At 34.4% G+C, this 19,465-nt stretch overlaps 1 protein-coding gene and 1 long non-coding RNA gene across 35 annotated transcripts in view; one reads left to right on the top strand and one right to left on the bottom strand.

The window, feature by feature from the left end:
• Positions 1-19,465, top strand: part of DLG2 (discs large MAGUK scaffold protein 2) — a 1,979,996-nt gene that overhangs the window by 1,231,792 nt on the left and 728,739 nt on the right. For 2 of the 30 annotated variants that reach the window (XM_077867276.1, XM_077867273.1), the window contains exon 1: positions 9,079-9,231. The exons of 26 other annotated variants lie outside the window; for them this stretch is intronic. In XM_077867276.1, coding sequence (XP_077723402.1) covers positions 9,127-9,231 — 105 coding nt within the window. In that variant the 5' untranslated portion in view covers positions 9,079-9,126. Of the gene's footprint in view, positions 1-9,078; positions 9,232-19,465 lie in introns of those variants that run through there. 2 more of the 30 variants (XM_077867281.1, XM_077867279.1) reach the window with 1 other exon arrangement.
• LOC144294996 (uncharacterized) overlaps positions 1-19,465 on the bottom strand; it is a 118,457-nt gene that overhangs the window by 31,936 nt on the left and 67,056 nt on the right. The gene's annotated exons all lie outside the window — the stretch shown is intronic.

Below are 19,465 nucleotides of genomic sequence, written 5' to 3'. Positions count from 1 at the left end.
CATGTGAGTCTTGTCTCATCAAAAAAGACATGTCATTCTCTCTTAACTAGGGGAACATGGATCACATGTGAATTTTTGATAATAAAACCTGTGACCAAACTCACCATATATTCTTGAAAATAAAAAAGAACATGATAAATATACTAACATAAGTTTTTTGGAGTTTTAGTAGGTAGGATTTTATCTATTTTAGAGCTCATGAATAATAATATCAAGTAAACACTGAAGGAGTCCATCATATCCCAGGCACTGTACTGACTGAACATTTGTGTCTCTTCTCTGAAACTATAGCTTAGTGGGAAAGACTAGAAATAAAAAGTGAATGGGGCACCTGGGTGGCTCAGCCGGGAAAGTGTCTGACTCTGTTTCAGTTCAGGTCATGATCTCAGGGTCGTGAGATCAATCCCTAAATTGGGCTCCACACTGGACACAGAGCCTGCTTGAGATTCTCTCTCACCCTTCCCCTCAGCTCCTCCCCTACTCTCTCTCTCTCAAGTAAATAAATAAATGAGTAAATAAATAAATAAAGTGAAGAAACAAATATATGTTAAGATGGGAACTGTGAAGGAAGAATCAGGTTTCAGGGAGAAAAAACATAAAGAGGATACGTACTTTAGGGTATAGTGGTAATCAGGAAAGATAAATCTACAATTACCTAAATACTTTCTGATCACGAGTCAAATGGAGTAAAAAGATGCAAATTTATTGTAGATTTTATTACCTACATATTTCTTACTAATTATGTGTATGTTAGTAAATTTAAATGAAATTAACTTCAGAAACACTATGAGTAGAAGTGCTTACTGTGTGCCTGGTTCTGCTCTGAAGATTCGCAAATATTAACTCATTTAGTCCTAAAAGGTAAGTACTGTTACCTCCATTTTATAGATGAGAAACTATGCAGAAAAAGCAAGTAACTTGTCCAACATAGCTAATAAGTGGTAAAGCAATTTACATTAGCCTCTGTGTCTATCTGTAAATTGAAAATAGTACTTCCGTGGGGATGAGAAGGATGCTGGAGGGGAAAGTAGTTTTTTAAAAAGTAAAACAGTAAATTTTTATTCTTACAATTTTAATATCAGTTATAATGTCACTGTTACAATGAAGTAAGCTCTGAACTTTAAATGTGACAGGGAAGCCAGAAATTTTAAGATGGAGGATCCCACTCTTAAGAGAGCTTACTGTCTTACTAGAGAGAGATTATCAGCATGCAGGACATAATGCATAATTCAAAATTACATGGGATATCTTTGCTAAATTTAAGGTCATGTCTGTAAGTGCTTCCTTTAAGAAGAAAATGGGATTACTGAGGATTAAAATATATTCACAGATCACTGAATTATAGCTCTGAAAGACAAAGGAGATGGTTGAATCTAAGCTTTTTATTTTATAGATGAATAATTGAAGCTTGTCAAAGCAAAATAAGTGGACCAAGATCTTACAGCTAATTAGGGCAAGAATCATAACTAAGGGTATGGCCCCTGGATATGAACTCTAGCCCCTTTTTTTTCCAGGTTAAACTTATCCATATATTGTGTTTCCCTTCCTGCTAGAAAGTCATTGCTTTCTAATCATCTCCCCTCCTGTGAGAGATGGACCAAACTACAAGTTTATAATATTAAATGGTGACAGAGCTTGTCACTTGGGATAAAACCCAGGAGAGTGAGACTTTCTGCTGTGTTTCCAGGAACTTTTAAAGAAATTTTAAAAAATAGCTTCAATGAAGTTAATTAATATCCAATGAACTAAAGACATTTAAGACATACAATTTGATAAGTTTTAATTTGTGAAACCATCCATTCAAGATAACGAATGTATCCATCACCCTCAAAAGTTTCCTACTACCCTTTTGTAATCTCTCCATCCATCTCCCTCCCCCATGTTCCTTACCTCCTCATACCCAGGTTCTCCTTTCTGTCACTATAGATTAGTTTGCATTTTCTAGAGTTGTGTATAAATGGGATTATACAATATGTACTCTTCCTGTCTTCTTTGATTCAGCATGATTATTTTGAAATTCATTCATGTGTTGTATGTACCCATAGTTCGTTCATATGCATTCATTTGTCACAGTTTGTTTACCCACTCATCTGTTGATGTTGTTCTAGTTTTCACTATTACTAATAAAGCTACTAGAAATATTTGTGTATGAGTCTTTACATGGACATATGCTTTCATTTCTCTTGGATAAATATCTAGGAGTCAAATAGTTTAATCATATAGTGGGTGTATATTTAACTTAAAAAACAAAAACAAAAACAAACAAAAACCGCTATACTGTTTCCAAAGTACTTGTTCCATTTGTATTCCCACCAGCAATGTATAAAAATTCCAATCTTCCACATCTTCAACAACCCTAGGAATAGTTTGTATTTTTTTTTTAAATATTAGCCATTCTAGGAGGAGTGTAATGGTATCGTACTGTATTTTTAGTTTTTATTTGTCTACTGAATAACAATGTCAGTCATTTTTTATATGCTTATTCAATACATGTACATTTTCATTGGTGAAGTCTTTGTTAAAATGTTTTGCTTGTTTTTAATTGGATTGTTTCTTCCTTTATTATTGAGTTTTGAGAGTTCTTTCTATATTTCAGAAACAAATCCTTTATTAGATATACGGTCTGTAAGTTTTGCCTCCATTCTGTGGCTTTGGTTTTCTTTGGCTTACCAATGGTTTTCAAAGAATGGAAATTTTTAAATTTGTTGATATCCAGTTTATCAGTTTGTTCCTTTATGGTTGTGCTTTTGTTATTGTATCTAACCTAAAGTCACAAAGATTTTCTTCTACTTCTTTTTTTAGTTTAATTTAGGTTTTATGTATATGTCTATAATCTAATTTAAGTTAATTTTTAAAGAGAAGTGTACATCAAAGTTTGCTATTTTGCATATGGATATCCAGTTGTTCCAATATCATTTGTTGAAAAGATAACCTTTCCCCATTGAATTCCCTTTTCACTTTTATTGAAAATCAGTTATCTATAGATGACTGGGTCAATTCCTGGAGTCTCTATTCTGTTCCATTGGTATATTATTTATCTTTATGCCAATGCCACACCGCTTTATCTTAACTTTATAATAAGACTAGAAAACAAATAGTACTTTTTCTAGAATGTATTTTTCCTCCTCAAAGTTGTTTTGGCTATTCTATATCCTTTGAATTTCTATAAAATTTTAGGATCAACTTGGCAGTTTCTCCAGGACAAATAAATAAGCAAACAAACAAATAACATTGCTGAGTTTTTTACTTGGATTACATTTCATTGAAATTATAAATTATTTTCAGAATGTGATATATTAACAATATTAAAATAGTATTTTTACCCAGAAATGCGGTTTAGCTTTCCATTTATATGGCCTTAATTTTTCTCAGGAAAGGTCTGTGTTGTTCAGTGTACATGGTTTGTACATGTTTTATATAGTTTATACCTAAGTATTTTATATTTATTATAAATGGTATCATTTTTATTTCAATTTGCATTTAGTTACTGCTAATATAGAGAAATACAATTTGATCTTTATGTATTTATCTTGTATTCTGAAACCTTGTTGAAGTCATTTATAGATTCTAAAGTTTGTTTTAGACTCTATGAGGTTTTCTACATAGAAAATTATGCCATATGGAAAGAAAGACACTTTTATTTTTCCCTTTCCAATATTTATTTTTTCATCTGTGCACTGTCTAGAACTTCTCAGATAATGCTGAATAGAAGTGTTAAGAGGGGGATCCCTGGATGGCTCAGTGGTTTGGTGCCTGCCTTTGGCCCAGGGCGTGGTCCTGGAGTCCCAAGATCGAGATCCAGGATCGAGTCTCAGGATCGAGTCTCAGGATCGAGTCCCACATCGGGCTCCCTGCATGGAGCCTGCTTCTCCCTCTGCCTCTGTTCTCTGCCTCTCTCTCTCTCTCTCTCTCTCTCTGTCTCTCATGAATAAATAAATAAAATCTTAAAAAAAAAAGAAAGAAGTGATAAGAAAAGACTTATCTCTGTCTTGTCCAGAGAGGGTGTTTTAAAGCCAGGAATGGATATTGAATTTTGTATAATGTTTCTTGTGCCTGCTGAGATGATCATATGGTTGTTTGCTTGTTGTTTTTTTTTAATAATATCATGAATTGTATTGAATTGTTTTCAAAGGTTAAACCTACTTGGTCATGATGCATTGTATTTTTATATGTTTCTGAATTTTATTTACTAACAAATTGTTTAGAAAATTTTGCATATATATTCATGAATATATAGATATATATTCATGAGAGCATATGGGTATTTGCTTTGCTGGTAATATCTTCATCTGATTTGGTACCACGGTAATCTGGCCCCCCAAAACCAAATTAGAATGTATTCTTTCCTCTTTAGTTGTCTGAGTTTGTAGAATATTATTATTTCTTCCTTAAATGCTTGGCAGAATTCATCAGTGAAGTCATCTGGGTCTTGGTTTCTTGATTCTTAAGTACAAATTCAGTATCTTTAGTAGATATATGGATGGCTATTTATGTTACTTACCTTTCTTGAGTAAGTGTTGGTGGTTTTTATCTCCCAAGGAATTCATTTCATCTAAGGTTTCAAATTTGTTGGCATGAAGTTGTTTGTGAGATTTTCTTATTGACCCTTTCACAGCTGTAAGATCCATAGTGATGCTATTACCTCTCTCATTCATGATTTTGATAATTTATTTCTTCTCTCTTCTCCTCATTAGTCTTGTGAGAGGATTGTCAATTTTATTGATATTATCAAAGAACTAGCTATTAGTTTTATTAACTTTCTTTACATTATTTTCTGATCCTTTTTATTTCCTTTCTTTTGCTTCTTTTGTTTTTTCTTTCTTTTTTTAGTTTGCTATATTTTTCCACTTGTGAAAAGTGTAAGCTGAGATCATTAATCTGAGATCTTTTTTTTCTTTTCAAATTAGTGTTTAGTGCTATATACATTCTCTTAATCCTGTCTTTAACAGTATCCAACACATTTTGATATGTTGTGGTTTTATTTTTATTCAGGTCAAAATACATACTAATTTTTTTATTTTAATTTTTTCTTTAGCAGTGAGTTATTTATGTTTTATTTAGTTTCCAAATATTTTAGGACTTCCAAGATACTGTTTTACTTTGATTTCTAACATAATTTCACTGTGGTCAGATAATATATTCTCTTTGTCCTGACTCCCTTTCAGTTTATCGAAATTGACTATGGTTCAGAATATGTTGTGTCTTGGTAAATGTTCCATGAGCACTTGGAAAGAATGTATATATTTTGCTGTTGCTGGGTGGAGTGTTCTTTAAAGCTACACTAGCTCAAATTGATAGGTGGTTTTCTACAAGTCTTCTATATCCTTACAGATTATTCTGTTTATTCTATTAATTATTTGGGTTTTAAAATACCAACTATAATTATAGACATCTCTGTGTCTCCTTGTTACTTCGGTCTCTCTAGAAAACCAACTCTATCTCTTCAACTTAGCAAATTCATTTGGTTTCAACTGGATCCCCTGCAATGTGGCCTGGATATTCAAGGTTGTATATGGGGCAGCAACAAGGCTTATTTTATTTATTTCCTATCACTCAGAGTTCACTGTTATTTGTTGGCTGATATCCATATTTGAAATTCATTGTTTTACATTTTTGTTCCATTTATTAGTTGTCTCAGACCAGAGTGTAAATCCAAGCCCTGTTACTACATTTTTTACTGGAAGTACAATTGTCATGAAGTTATATTTAAACCAATCACCAACAGAAAGCATTCAAATGAAGACTTGTCTGGGTATGGTAATACCATTATACAAAAAGTACTTTCAGACATCCTAAAGCCCGTAATATAATTTAAAACATGGTGATATATTTAGATATGATGGATATATAGCCTAATAACTATGTTTAAAGGAAAAATGGGCAGCCATTAGATATCAGGTATTTTGCTAACAGGATGAAAATACATAAACTCTACTTTACAGGCAGGAACAAATGTACATTGAAGAGTCATTGAAAAGAAACAGAGGCTTGAAATACATTTATCTTTGCACTCTGTTTCCAGCACAGTGCTGAGCACATAGTAGAGCTCAATAAATGTTTGTTAATCTGAGCCAAGTTGAGCTAAGATATTTGATATTTGATCAGGTAAGATTCATGGTGTACTTCACTTGAACATTGAAAGAAATAGATTATAGAACTTACAACAGTTCTCGAGCATGAGTATAAAACATGTAATATGTGCTTAATAAAAATTAAATCATTAAGTAAGTAATATGACCTAGATAATTGAACCATCTAAAGCCTCAAAGTATACCAGTGCACCTACTGGTATAAATTGGGTAACAAATATATGGAATTTACCACCTCACGAAGTTTAAAAAGAGTTTCACCGAATATGGGACACCTGAGTGGCTCAGCAGTTGAGCATCTGCCTTTGGCTCAGGATGGGATCCCGGAGTCCTGGGATCGAGTGCCGCATCAGGCTTCCTGCATGGAGCCTGCTTCTCCTTCTGCCCATGTCTCTGCCACTCTCTGTGTATCTCTCATGAATAAATAAATAAAATCTTTAAAAAAAAAAAAGAGTTTCACTGAATATACGCACATTGACCATCTAAAAATTGCTTAGAGCTAAGATTGGTTAGCATTAGGAATAGGAAGTGATTGAGTTTGCATTTAAGAGTAGCTTCAGCTCCAGTATAAATCTTACTATTAAGCTCTCTTGGTGTCATGTTCCTTCCAAACCAACCAGTAATGGACTCTAATTTCCCACTCTGCTTTTGTTCTATTTTCCTTCCTTAGGAATGTCCCCCATCTATCTCTGCTTGTCCAAATTTTACCCTAACTTCAAGCTCTGGCAAAGTGCTAAATCTTCCATGAGGCTGCCCTAATTTCCCCAGTGGTTTTTTTTTTTTTTTTTCTTTTTCATTGTTTTGTGAGTAGTTTCTGCTACCTCTTTTATGGCACTAACCATTTTTCAACTTGGTTTTTTGTTATTCGTGACATGTATCATCCCTTCAATTAGATTTTAAGCTTCTTAAAGACAATTCAGCATGTGATATATTCATGTGTCCATAGTACAATCAAAAAAGTATTTCACACGAGATGCTTGATATGTTTATTGTATCAAAGAATGAATGAGTGATTCAAAGATCATTTTTTATGAAGAGTTTCTACATGTGGACTGCAGATTATCTACCTAAAAATTAAGGAAATGAGGATCGTTTAGGACATGCTGCTTAAATAAAAGAATGAAGGGACCTAACGAACAAGAGGTAGGAGAAGTGCAAGGTGGGACAGAAGATACAGCTGGGAGCTGAAATAATGGTGAATATTTGTCCAAGGGATTCAGAAAGGATTGGCTGGAATTTTGGAGGATAACTTACAAAACAACTTTTTTATTTTCCTGTTGTTTAAGAAATACGGAACATTTACTAGTAAAGGAATATCTTCTAGAAGTTGTGGGCTGGCTGGTCGACAGTGTATCAGGAAGAAGCATGTGGCTGGGGCAGATGGGAGTGTATAAGGGCAGGAATGAAGGCAGAGGAGGGACTGTGGGTGTGAGCCGAACAGAAGAACACCATGAATGAGAAAAAGAGAAGGTTGGTTGAATTGATATTGAAAAACAAACTAATGGCAATAGCCTTATGTTGTATACTCATGAGATATTAAGGAAAAATAACCTTCCTATGAATTACCCAGGTAGAAATTTTGGAAGATCTATTCTACTTCCAATTCTTTCAAAAAAAAAAAAAAAGTGGAAAATAATGAGATAAGAGGAAAAGTTTCAGCCTTTGAGATTTTCATACCACAAGGTCATCATCATGAACTAATCTGCCATTGCCAAGACTTAAATGCAGAAAAACTAGGTAACCCAAATCATGCAGCTCTTCTAAAAATAATGCAGTAAAAATCCTTCATTTATGTCATCAAACTATTTCCTACAACTTGTACCTTGTTTTGTACTCCTTAGATTTTCTAGGTCAATTAAAAGCACAGCTTATTTTTTTATATTACATATTGCCCTCAGTTTACCCCTTACCTCTAGAAATGGTTGAATAAATGTTCTCCTTGTTGGCTATGTAACTAGCTCTGAGAGTATAGATTCCTTTGGAATTTCTGAGTGCTCAGCATCTTTTTTCAAGATGCACTACCCCCAACTCAACAATCCCACAGACACTATGGGGGGCTAGTACAGCTTTACTTCACTTTGAGGGCTCCTGTCTTAGGTGAAGAAACATTCAGAATGTCACTATATTCTGTTATTCAGATTTTATTTGGTGCTTTATACTAGCCTTTTTTGTTGTTAAAGTGTGTAACCAATTTCTTTGGAATTAACATGTTCCTGTTCTGTGCAGACCACTCTCTGGTCCCAAGACTATTTAGAGGCTAATTCTCCTGGCATTAATTATGAAAATTCTACCTAAAATGACATATAAATGTGACTTTTCTCCAATACATAAGGCAATAGAAAGATCCTCTAAATACTTTTAAATTTAAGATAAATAAGTGACTGCATTTTTATACTTCAGAAACTTCTGGTTAGTCTTTAGGGATACTTCAGATATACAACTCTGTAGGTAATAAAGGTAGTAATACTTTGTAGATGTAAATGTCATGTCTAGATCTAAAGTGAGAAGAGTTAGACATATTAAATAACACTGTGAGAATGAATGTATATAATTGTATTTCTCACACAGAAGACAAGTGTAGACACCTGCACACGTACATATATGTGTGTATGTAACCCACTCCCATCAATTTTACTACTTTTCACAAGCTACTCAAATTCTACCTTCATGGCCTGCCACCCAAATCTTCTGGTAGAAATATTTTTTCACATCTCTCCCTCCTACTTCTTTCCCCCCACACACTTATGGTATGTGCAGTTTCGCCAGACCCGTGTGAAGACAGGGGAACATTGATGGGATTTCTTTTCACAAGTGTGGGAACGAAAATCCTTCCCAATGAAAACATCTGTCTCTGTTCAAGTCATGCCCAGTTATCCCCCAAAAGAAATGTTCTGATTAACTTTTTTTTTTTTTAAAGTCTTAAGATAGCAGTTTGTGTAGCAGATCTAATTAAGAAGTTTATGTAACAGATCTGCAGGGTTTTTTCCTTCTTCAACTGGGTTCTTTGAGCTCAGTTTGAGTGTTACTAGCTTTCGCTATGCAACGGCCAAGTGCTTCCCGGGCTGAAAATTATCAGCTTTTGTGGGATACTATTGCCTCCTTAAAACAATGTGAGCAAGCTATGCAACATGCATTCATTCCGGTAAGGAAAATTTCCTTTTATTTTCCTAAAGATTTTTTTCTTTTTCCTTTTATAGCTGTAGATAAATGGCATGTGTTATATGCATTTAAAGATGTGGTATCTTCTCTGTAGCTCTTATGTGGAATAAATATATCTCTCTTTCTCCCTATGAAGTCTGAATTCTTAATACAGGCAGACATTGATCAATGAGAAAGTAAAGAGTGGTGCAAGCAAACTCGTCCCCCTAAAGAAAGTAGTTTCTAAAAGTAACATGTACTAAAGAAAGGAAACAAGAAGGATATTTCTCGTCTCAGTATTTGACGCAACTTACAGTATGTATTTTTTGGTTGATTCCCTCAGAATTCCTTAGAGTAGCTTGATATATAGATCAAGAATCCAAAGTTAGTTCTTATATTTTGGTTGCTTATCCAAGTAAAATCCACCATAAAATCTCTCTTGAAAAGCATGACTATTCCTTTCATAAAGCAATGATGCACTATTTAGAAATTTGTAAATATAGCTGGTAGAAATGTATACATATGTAAAATAAATTAATAAGTCAATGTCATTGTGTTACACATTGCAGAAATAATGTTTCTGCTTATAATTATTTAACCAGAGGAACCAAGCTGGCTACATTAGATTGGCTGAGATTAGGTAAATGGGACTTTGAAAAAGAGTTTTAAAATATTTGATTCTTTAATTAGATCTTTTTAAGGATTAAGAATAAAGGAATTAAGAAATAAGGGACACTCTCAACAATTAGTCTCTGTTAATAATTATTTGGAATCTCTCAAGTAAAACATTATTTCTGACATAGAAACTCAAGAGACATACCTCTATCCATAGTGGGAATAAACTTTGAAGTTCAAGTTTTTTTCAACCGATGCAAGTTAGGTCCCATTATATTTTTCTCTATAACTTGGGAATCGCCTAAGTGTTTCAAAGGCTGTGCTACATTTAAAGTTCTTCTCATGGAGTACTGTTTTCTAGTTGGATCTCTGTACATTGTCTTGATGTTAAAGACATAAAATATAATTTTTGCAAGGAATTTAAAAACTAATGATGAAAAGCTCTCTAAATCAGATTATGTTATAATGATTCTACATTGAACTGGAATCGGATGTGCATAGTTTGCTCCTCTTGTCTTTATTAAACTGTTCTTCCTTTGTTTTATCAAGGAGACTATGATATTCTTTGTGAAGCCAGTATCACCTAATTGTGGAGCAATTTTTTTAGGCAGGCAGTTCTTTTCTCCCTTTTAGGTTCCTTGCATGCACCTCCTCCAATTTATCACCTAACATATCTTGTTACAAGTGTTTTTTTTTTTTTTTTTTTTTCTCTCTCTCTTATATTGTAACTTCTTGGAGTGAAAGAGAAAAGGAAAGTAAGTTGAAGGAAGAAACTAACACTTGTTTTCTTATTTTCCTGTCTTAAACTCCCTACATATAGGATGCATATATCCCCAGGGTCTAGCATAGTGCCTAGCACAACAAGGGGTGCTTGGTGAGCACTTGAGAAATGAAATCAAATAACAAATCTCCAGTTCTAGCATCTTGGCAGTTTTCATTAACAGCTTTGTCTATACTGACCTAATAAAATTATTTCTATTTAAATCCATCTGGAGAAAACAATAAACCTTGACTAAAGCATTGCAATGGGATGATGGTGGGAGCAGCAATGTGTTAATGCAGGGGATAGAGTCTTATGAGGAAAAGAAATAGCCTTGGATTCAATTCCCATAGTCCACGGGCCACTCTTTCTTCCATTCTTGTGTCTGTTCCCAAGTCCCTCTACTGCATACATGCACAGTTTTATTCAGGTTTGTTTCATTTTGACTGCTCTAAATCTGTTTAAAAGATATTAGGAGTTTGTCAATCTCTCAAATATTATCATTTTTTTCCAAGTCTTGCATTAAATATATCATTATATCATCACAATTTTTGAAGACTGCCTTTAGAAATGATAGCTATTATTAAAATATTACTATCAGAGATAAATCTGTTTAAGTTGAGCCTCAGTTTATTTTTTGTCAGAAGATATAATTTAGATCTCAGAAGAAGAATACTAATTCATACTTTTTTAAACCCAGCAATAATGTAATTCATATACTCACACACACGCATATTTACACACACATATACATAAGTGGATGTATGATATACTTGCCTAATGATACCCTGCATTTTTTGAGATATACAAATAAATTCTAAAGATACATATATTATCCCTATTGAGGAAATGACAAAATATATTGATTTAATCAATTGCCACCTTTAAAATTAACCTGGTTCTCCTTTAAAATAAAATACTAAAAATAAATAATGCACAGAAAATGTAGACATATATTATGTAGCTATCTTAGGAAACCTGACCTGAAAATTTCATGAGCAGGTAAATGTTTGTATATCTCCTATAAGTGTGTATTTCTAACACATCATTAGAATGCAGAGCTACCTACATGGTGTAGACCATGTCTCACACAAGCAATATATTAGCTATAGACAACAAAGAGTTTTTTAGTCAGTGTTCTTCTGTGATAACAATAAACTTGACATAAAATCTCAAGTCATAATAAAATCAACGTCAGAGAATCTAGCTATACAGCCTAAAGTTTATCTTGGTGAGAGGGAACTTAAAGCAGCTGATACCAGGAGAATGTAACTGTCTCAAATAATCTATACAAACAAGGAAGCCAGTCCATGAAATCTTTCAGTGGTCCAGCATTTGACTTCATATAACAGATCATGCCTTATAATGATGAGGTGGACATCAAATCTGGAATCTCAAGCAAATTCATCTATTTGACCCAAGACCACTGAGTATAAAACAGGAACACAGAATTTCCCATATCTTTAGCATAAGTGCCAGCCAAAATAAATTGTAAATATTTATTGGATGGATGAAGAATAAAAAGCTCTCTCTTGAATCTTGTAAATTGGTTCCACCATTGGAACTGTAAGTACATCTTTCTAGACATTTACTATCTTTGGGGTCCAGGCAAATCAAAAGTTTTGTTGTTTTATTATTCAAGTGAATGGATATGCTTGTAAAAACTACCAAATCAGTAGTTCTTTTCATAGAGACTGACCTGTGTTTCTCTTCAGTATTAGTTCATTCACTTCACTCATCTTTTATTGAGCTCCTCCTATGTTCTAGGCATAGTACAAGCACAGGATAAGGACCTGCAGGTACACTTAAACTTTTATGACACCATCACTTTTGGTCATCACTTTTGTCTCTTTTGGAAGAGACACTTCATTATCTCTTGCCCAAGTAGCACTGCACTGTTTCTTGCTGCAATGAACAAAGTTGATTTTCCTTCTGCTGCTGCTGTTTTAATTCTGTCTTAAGTGAATGCCATGCAGCTTGCTGAGCATTGGGAGAAATACTCAGATGAACCAGGAGAAACCTGATGAAACCTACATCAATTCTGCTCATGAGGAATTTTTTCAAACAGATACACAGATGACTCTAACACCAGAAATTAAGTGTTGAGTGCCCTAAGTACTCCTGAATTACCATAAAAATTAAAAGTAAAGGTGAGAGTTTGGCAGAAAGGTTATCAGCTAGATTTTAAATGTTAAATAAAATATTGGCATGCAGTGATGGCAGTGATGATGGAGGAAGAAGGGCTTCAAATGGAGGGAACCGTAAAGGTACTTACCAATTGCATAAAAGTGGTCCATTTTTCCATCTGCTCATTTATTGAACCAATATTTATTTTAACTACTTTTTATGTATCAGAAAAATTGTGTAATATGACTGAGCATGTACCAATAAATAGGACAAACTTAAACCTGTCCTGAGGGCATTTACATTCTAGGGGAGAAGACAAACATAAATAAGCAATTACATATATATCTGTATTGCACACTTTGATGCCATCCTGTGAGAGTTGTTCATTTCTCAGAGTTGCAATTCTGTATTGCACACATGCATACCCAGATACACATCTATTATCATAGTATAGCAACTGTAGATATTTTTGCAAAGCCTGTACAAACAAGACAAATGGAATAAAATATTCTTTCCCAAACATTTTGTAGTTCTAAAATACCTGTTAATTTCCCTAGCAAACAATTAGTACATCCTGTCTGACACATCCTGGGCTTGACACTCGTAGTTTTAAAAGTGACAGTATTTATTGAACACCTCTTTTATGTTGTGTACTGTTCTAAGCACTTCACACTTTATTTCACCCAATTCTACCAACAACAGTTCTCTAATGCAGGCACTATCCTCTCCATTTTACAAAGTTTACAGAGGTTAAGTGACTTTCCCATGATCACATAGCTAATAAATGTAAAGAAACTAGTTATGAGACTCCAGAACTTATTTCTTAATGGGTTCACTAGATAAGGAGAAGACCACTAAGACTGAACCAGTTGCAACACATTGTAGTAGAAGCAGCAATCAAGGAATGAACAAGCCACTGAAGATGCAGGAAGATGAGAGTGATCAATCTGCTCAGATTGGAGTTGAAAGATGATGTAGGAAGATTGAAAAGAGAAGTCTTGAGATGGTTTTAAAATAAGTGAAGGAGATAAGAAAGGTGAAACAATAGGTACAAAGGAACTGAGGCATAGAAAAGCAGTGTGGAATGAGAACTAGTTATCAACTTTCCCCAAGTCCTGATCTTCCTCTTTGAGCACCAGGGAAGAAGGTCAGGAACAACAAGGATAAGAGTTTGATCATTCATTTAAAGTCAATCAGAAGAAAATCACTGAATAATTCAGTCTCAGAGTAAGGCACTGGAGCTTTTGAAGAGAATCTTCAGTGGAAAACAAGATGTCTTCCAGACACCTGGCTTCATTCATTACCCTTACTACATATGGCCTGGCCTACAGGTTACACCACCAGTCTGTGCCTGGAAGTGAGGGCATATGAAACAGAGATAGCTTATGTACAGGTATGAAAGAAATGTAGAAAGAGAAAAGGACATGAGAAACCACATGGTCCCTAAAAAAGATACTGAAAGAGATGAGCTGACAGGAACAGTGAGAGACTGGCAGAGGCAACTGTGGCTTCCTGGGTCTCTCAGAATTCCCAGTCCTTAATTCCTATTCATCAAATGGTTAATCTGCTGTGCTTCCTGCCCTTTCAACATGAGAGTTCAGATTTTGCTTAAACTACTATAAGCTACTTTCTATTTTCTGCAGCCAGAAAATCTTTACTAAAACGGGCCAGTTATTGTGTAAGTGGTCCAGGGATAGGAACTAGCCCTACAAGAGCTAGAGGGAAGGCAAGTAAATCAGCTGAATATACTAGGCTTGAAAGATGAGGTTCTGTCATTCAATAATTAACTCACATCACTTCCCCAAGACTTCTCTCACACCTCATAACCAGAGGATGTCTCCCTCATTATTTCAACCTGATTAACACTCACTGAAGAAAAATAAGAGTAGAGAATATGCTCACACTCTGCTTTAATCTATTTTTTTCTTATTTAATCATCACAATGCCAACCTAAAACTGGCCCCATATTATCATCTCCATTTTAGATCAGTAGGGTCAGGTACCTTGTTTAATATCAGACAGATTAGTAAGACCATGAAAGAACTCAGGCCTTCTCACCCTAATCCTACTTGCCTTTCTCTTTTGAACCCAGCATGGGACTTTGCACCTATTTCTCTTATGATATTTTGTGGCTTTGTATTACAAAAATTTGAGGGATTTCTCTTAATTTTGTATGCTACCATAAACTCCTTACAGGGCAAAACCATGTGCTTGTTCTTCACATTTTCTGCAGTTTCAAGTATAGTACCTTAAATCTGATGTTTGCTAAAAAAAAAAAAAAAAAAAAAAAAAAAAAAAAAAAAAAAAAACCTATCTGCATGCCCTGATCAATACTTAAAATGTGAAAACATAGGCAACAATGGGATGATAATGAGGAAATAATCATTTTTGTCTGAAATACCTCCTTAAAGCCTGTCTCCTCAGCCTCAGTATCACTTCCGGAGTCCCTGCCTCTGGTCCCTGGATGTTGACTTTGAGCCATTGTAAGCTTAGGTCAGCTCTAAATAGGATTTGCTCAACTATGAGTTTCAGTCCTAGTTCATGGTGTTCCAAGTATGTTTTGTCCTTTCTGGATTCTAAATATTACTTGACTCATCATCCTCAATCATGTCCGATTCATTTTTCTGTTTCATTCCTCTTAGCCTCACTTTGCACTTCTGTCTAGTAATACCCCAGTTTTTAGTCTATTTCCTCCCGGAGAATGTGAACAAGGCTATTAATGGAATTCCTATTAGTAAAGGAACAAAGATGACACTTAATCTATAGAGATATCCAACCTAAGGAGGGGGAAAATAACTACATCAGAAGCGACCTGAATAATTGCAACAGCCTGGGACTGCATGAACATTTGCAGATTTCTGGTAAAATGGAATGGGATTGTCACTTTTGTTTTTCAAAAAGGGCAAGAATTTGCTATATTGTTTATCTTCCTCTCTTGTGCAATTTGCATTTTCTTTGACTACTGGTCTTGTGATTCCTGTGCATAGGCATCTTGAGTCCATGAAAAATTAATGCCAGGTGCAGGATGCTTTCTCTTTATCCCATTATTGCTCATTGTACGATGTTTATGTTGACTCATCACAGTGGGTATCAGTGCAGATATATGTTACTGTACAACAGAGTAAAGCCCATTCTCTGCCACTCCCACCTTCCCTACCCACTCCAAAATTTGCAAAAAGAGGCCCCAAAATATTATTGTTACAGAATAGAAAAATAGGCAGTTGTTCAGAGCTAATAATATCAGTCCTCCTCCAAATAGCAAAATGAAATTAAAACATGAACATATCAAATCCTTAAAAAAATTAATGAGCTAATACTAGATATGTTGTACTTGTTTAAACTTCATTTAGATATTTTTATTTAGCAGGGAGATGCTTAGCAACAATGGAGTTTCTAATTTTTATCTTGAAAATAGACTGCTTTTCTACACTGCTACTACTACCTATCTTCTTTATATTGCTTTATCTTACAGTTTTCAAAGCAGCATAAATTATATTCTTTATCAGAAGATGTGGTTTATGTATACAATGGAATATTACTCAGCCATCAGAAAGGACAAACACCCACCATTTGCTTCGATGTGGATGGAACTGGAGGGTATTATGCTGAGTGAAATAAGTCAATCAGAGAAGGACAAACATTATATGGTCTCATTCATTTGGGGAATATAAAAAACAGTGAAAGAGAATAAAGGGAAAAGGAGAAAAAATGAGTGGGAAATATCAGAAAGGGAGACAGAACATGAAAGACTCCTAACTCTGGGAAACAAACTAGGGGTGGTAGAAGGGTAGGTGGGCGGGGAGTGGGAGTGACTAGGTGCTGGGCACTGAGGTGGGCACTTGACGGGATGAGCACTGGGTGTTATTCTATATGTTGGCAAATTGAACACCAATAAAAAATAAATTTATAAAAATAAAAAAATTATATTCTTTATCTTTATAACTTAGCAAGCTACACAATACAGGTTTTAACATCTCTGTATTACAAGAAAATTAAACTTGAATGAGTTGAAGTGGCTGGAATCAGAAGTGGTTAAGGAGTAAAATGTAACCTAGTAGAACTACAAACTCAATCCAGTGTACTTCTGCTCAAATTCAGAGTTTTAAGCTACTTTGAAAAATCTAGGTCGGAATCCTTGCTTAACTCTTCTAGACCTCAGTTTATTCTCTGTAAAATTAGGTTTTATATAGATCTTTTCTTTTTGGGGGGGGGGGGTGTTTGTGGTTTAAATGAGATAATGTTAAACCTTTAGCACAATATCTAACCAAAGAAAGAGCCCAGGAAGGGTTGTCATTATTAACATTGCTAATTTTTAATGTTATCCTAGTGCATCCTTTTACATATTACATAGGGTTTTTATATATATGATCCCATTTTCTTCTCAAAGAAGCACATTAAGTTGATAAATAATAATTTATATCTCTATTTTTATATGAACGGAAAATTTGACAGTTTAAACAAGGCTAAAATCATCATATAGGTGAGGGGAAGATTCTTAAATTTCAGTCAGATGACCCAAATCTTAAATTCCTCTTATTACTATTTTTATGATATTAAAAATTAGTTTACTATTAAAATCAGGAGTTATACAATCTTTATTTATAGCTGGATGTAACCTTAGAAGTAATTTAGAGAGTCAAGTGACCTGACCAAGTTCTACAGTAATCAACCAGCCCTAGAGACCCATTATCTGCTGACTCCAAGTGCAAGACTAAGAGGTGCTCATCCTATAACATAAAAACATACCACATGAATGTTTTTGTTGAGATAGAGTGGGCAAAGAGGTGTCATAAAATGTAAGGTTGCAAACATTATATTCATAAGGAAGTTATCATCACTTTCCAGTTAGTTAAGGAAATCTTTTATAAAACAAATAAAGGTTTTAGTATGTCTGAGTTTACAGTTTCAATGGACAAAGTGGTCCGAAACTAAACAGGAGAGTCATTCCTGAGAACTACCATTTTGCTCTCTATTTGTGGCAGAGTTCCCCTGCACCATAAAACAACCTCCTCTATGCCTTCATTTCCTTACTTTTATTCTTCTCTTTTACTGTTTCCTTCTCTCCCCTTTAGCCCACATCACCAGATAACACTCTTCCATCTTTACTCTGAAACATACAATTGTAGCCTGAGCCCAGAAGGAGGTAAATTGGCAAGCAGAACCCTTGCTCTGCAGAATAATTGGGGGTACGGGAGCCATTGGAAAGCTGAGAAACCAAGAGTGACATAGACACTGCCACTCTGGGAAGCTAGAGCAGCTGTGGGGCTAGGAACTGGTTGGCATTTTGAACCTAGAGATTTGTAGGCTCTTTGCTGTGGAACAAAGAGTTCATTGCCCAGTCAATGACAATATACAAACACATCTGCAGAATATATTCTTTGGCATCAGCAAATACTAGCAGTAGCTAGCCAGCTTCTATTTTTCTAGCCTTCATTCACTTCTTCTTTTTATCTACTTTATTCTGTGGTTTTCCCCAGTGAAAATAATTCTAAATATAACATTAATTTTGAAGACAGAATGGATAAAGGGAGTTTGATAGACACATAGATGTTATCAGAATTTAAATAAGGGAAATAGATCTAAAAGTGTTATCTACTTTGTTCCTTCTGTAACCCAGCCAGCCCATGTGCCATGTTTCAGAGGCAAGTATTGAAATATCTTCCAATCTAACATGAACACAAGCACACTATAGGTTACTAAAAGTGAACCAAACTTATGTATCCTCTTTGTCTCTCTCCCTAACATTTCCTCTCATGCAAAAAAAAAAAAAAAAAAAATTTAAAGATGAAATATTTTAAGACTTACTCTGTGGTTTAGCCTATTACATTTTTAAACTTTGACTGAATGATCTAGTATCAAATTATGTTTGATGGGGAAGAAATGAAAGCAGAGGCTGGAATTTAGAAAATTCTTCCTTTTGGAAATAAGACTTATAGAAAATGGAGAAAAGCAATGATAGAAAAAAGAGTTTGATGATACTTCTTTACTTCACTTCAAATCTTTTTGAGTTTTTAATATAAGAGGGGATTCTTGCTACTAATTGCATGGTCTTAAGGACAGATAATTAACTGGCTCACAAGAAAAACAAAATATAGATTATAAATATAGAGCAAGATGTTCATAAATGCATTCTGAGGTACCTTGTCTAAGATATACAGAACCTCCTCCTTTAGCCAATTCATTTGAAGCCACTTTATATCATTGATCTTTTTCCAATTTGATTTTTGTCTTATTAACTATGACTTTCTTAATATCCTATCTTCTAACTTTTTGTATCTGGATGATAAAAGCAGAGAACATCATTATCCAGAAAGAAGATTTGTATAGTATCCCTGCTTTCTTTCTACTATTTGCCAGAAGAACAAAATTTATGATGAGTGAACTCAAATCCTTGATGAGACATAGACTCTTAGAGGTCATCCATTTCACTCTCTACCCCTGAAATACAGAAATAAGTAGGGAGGCTCAGTGAATTGCTTTTTTTTTTTTTCCCCTGAGTTACTGAACTTGTTGGATCTAAAACTTCAGTGTCCTGATTCCCAGTCCAGCCATCTTTATTCCAATGACATAATCTTTCAGCTGGATTGTGGCTGCTTCCAGGGAAATAAAGTACCTGACGTTTGATGGCCATGCAAAAACTACCTGGGATACTAGGTTGACTCCTTTATGAATAATTTCAAACATTCTTATATTAAAAAAATAGATAGCTATGAAGTAATATTAAAACTATATGAAC

Source organism: Canis aureus, chromosome 23 (assembly GCF_053574225.1).
Source record: "Canis aureus isolate CA01 chromosome 23, VMU_Caureus_v.1.0, whole genome shotgun sequence".
NCBI classification, from domain to species: Eukaryota; Metazoa; Chordata; class Mammalia; order Carnivora; family Canidae; genus Canis; species Canis aureus.
The sequence above is the reverse complement of the archived record's forward strand: the minus strand, read 5'-3'. Positions and strand labels throughout refer to the sequence as shown.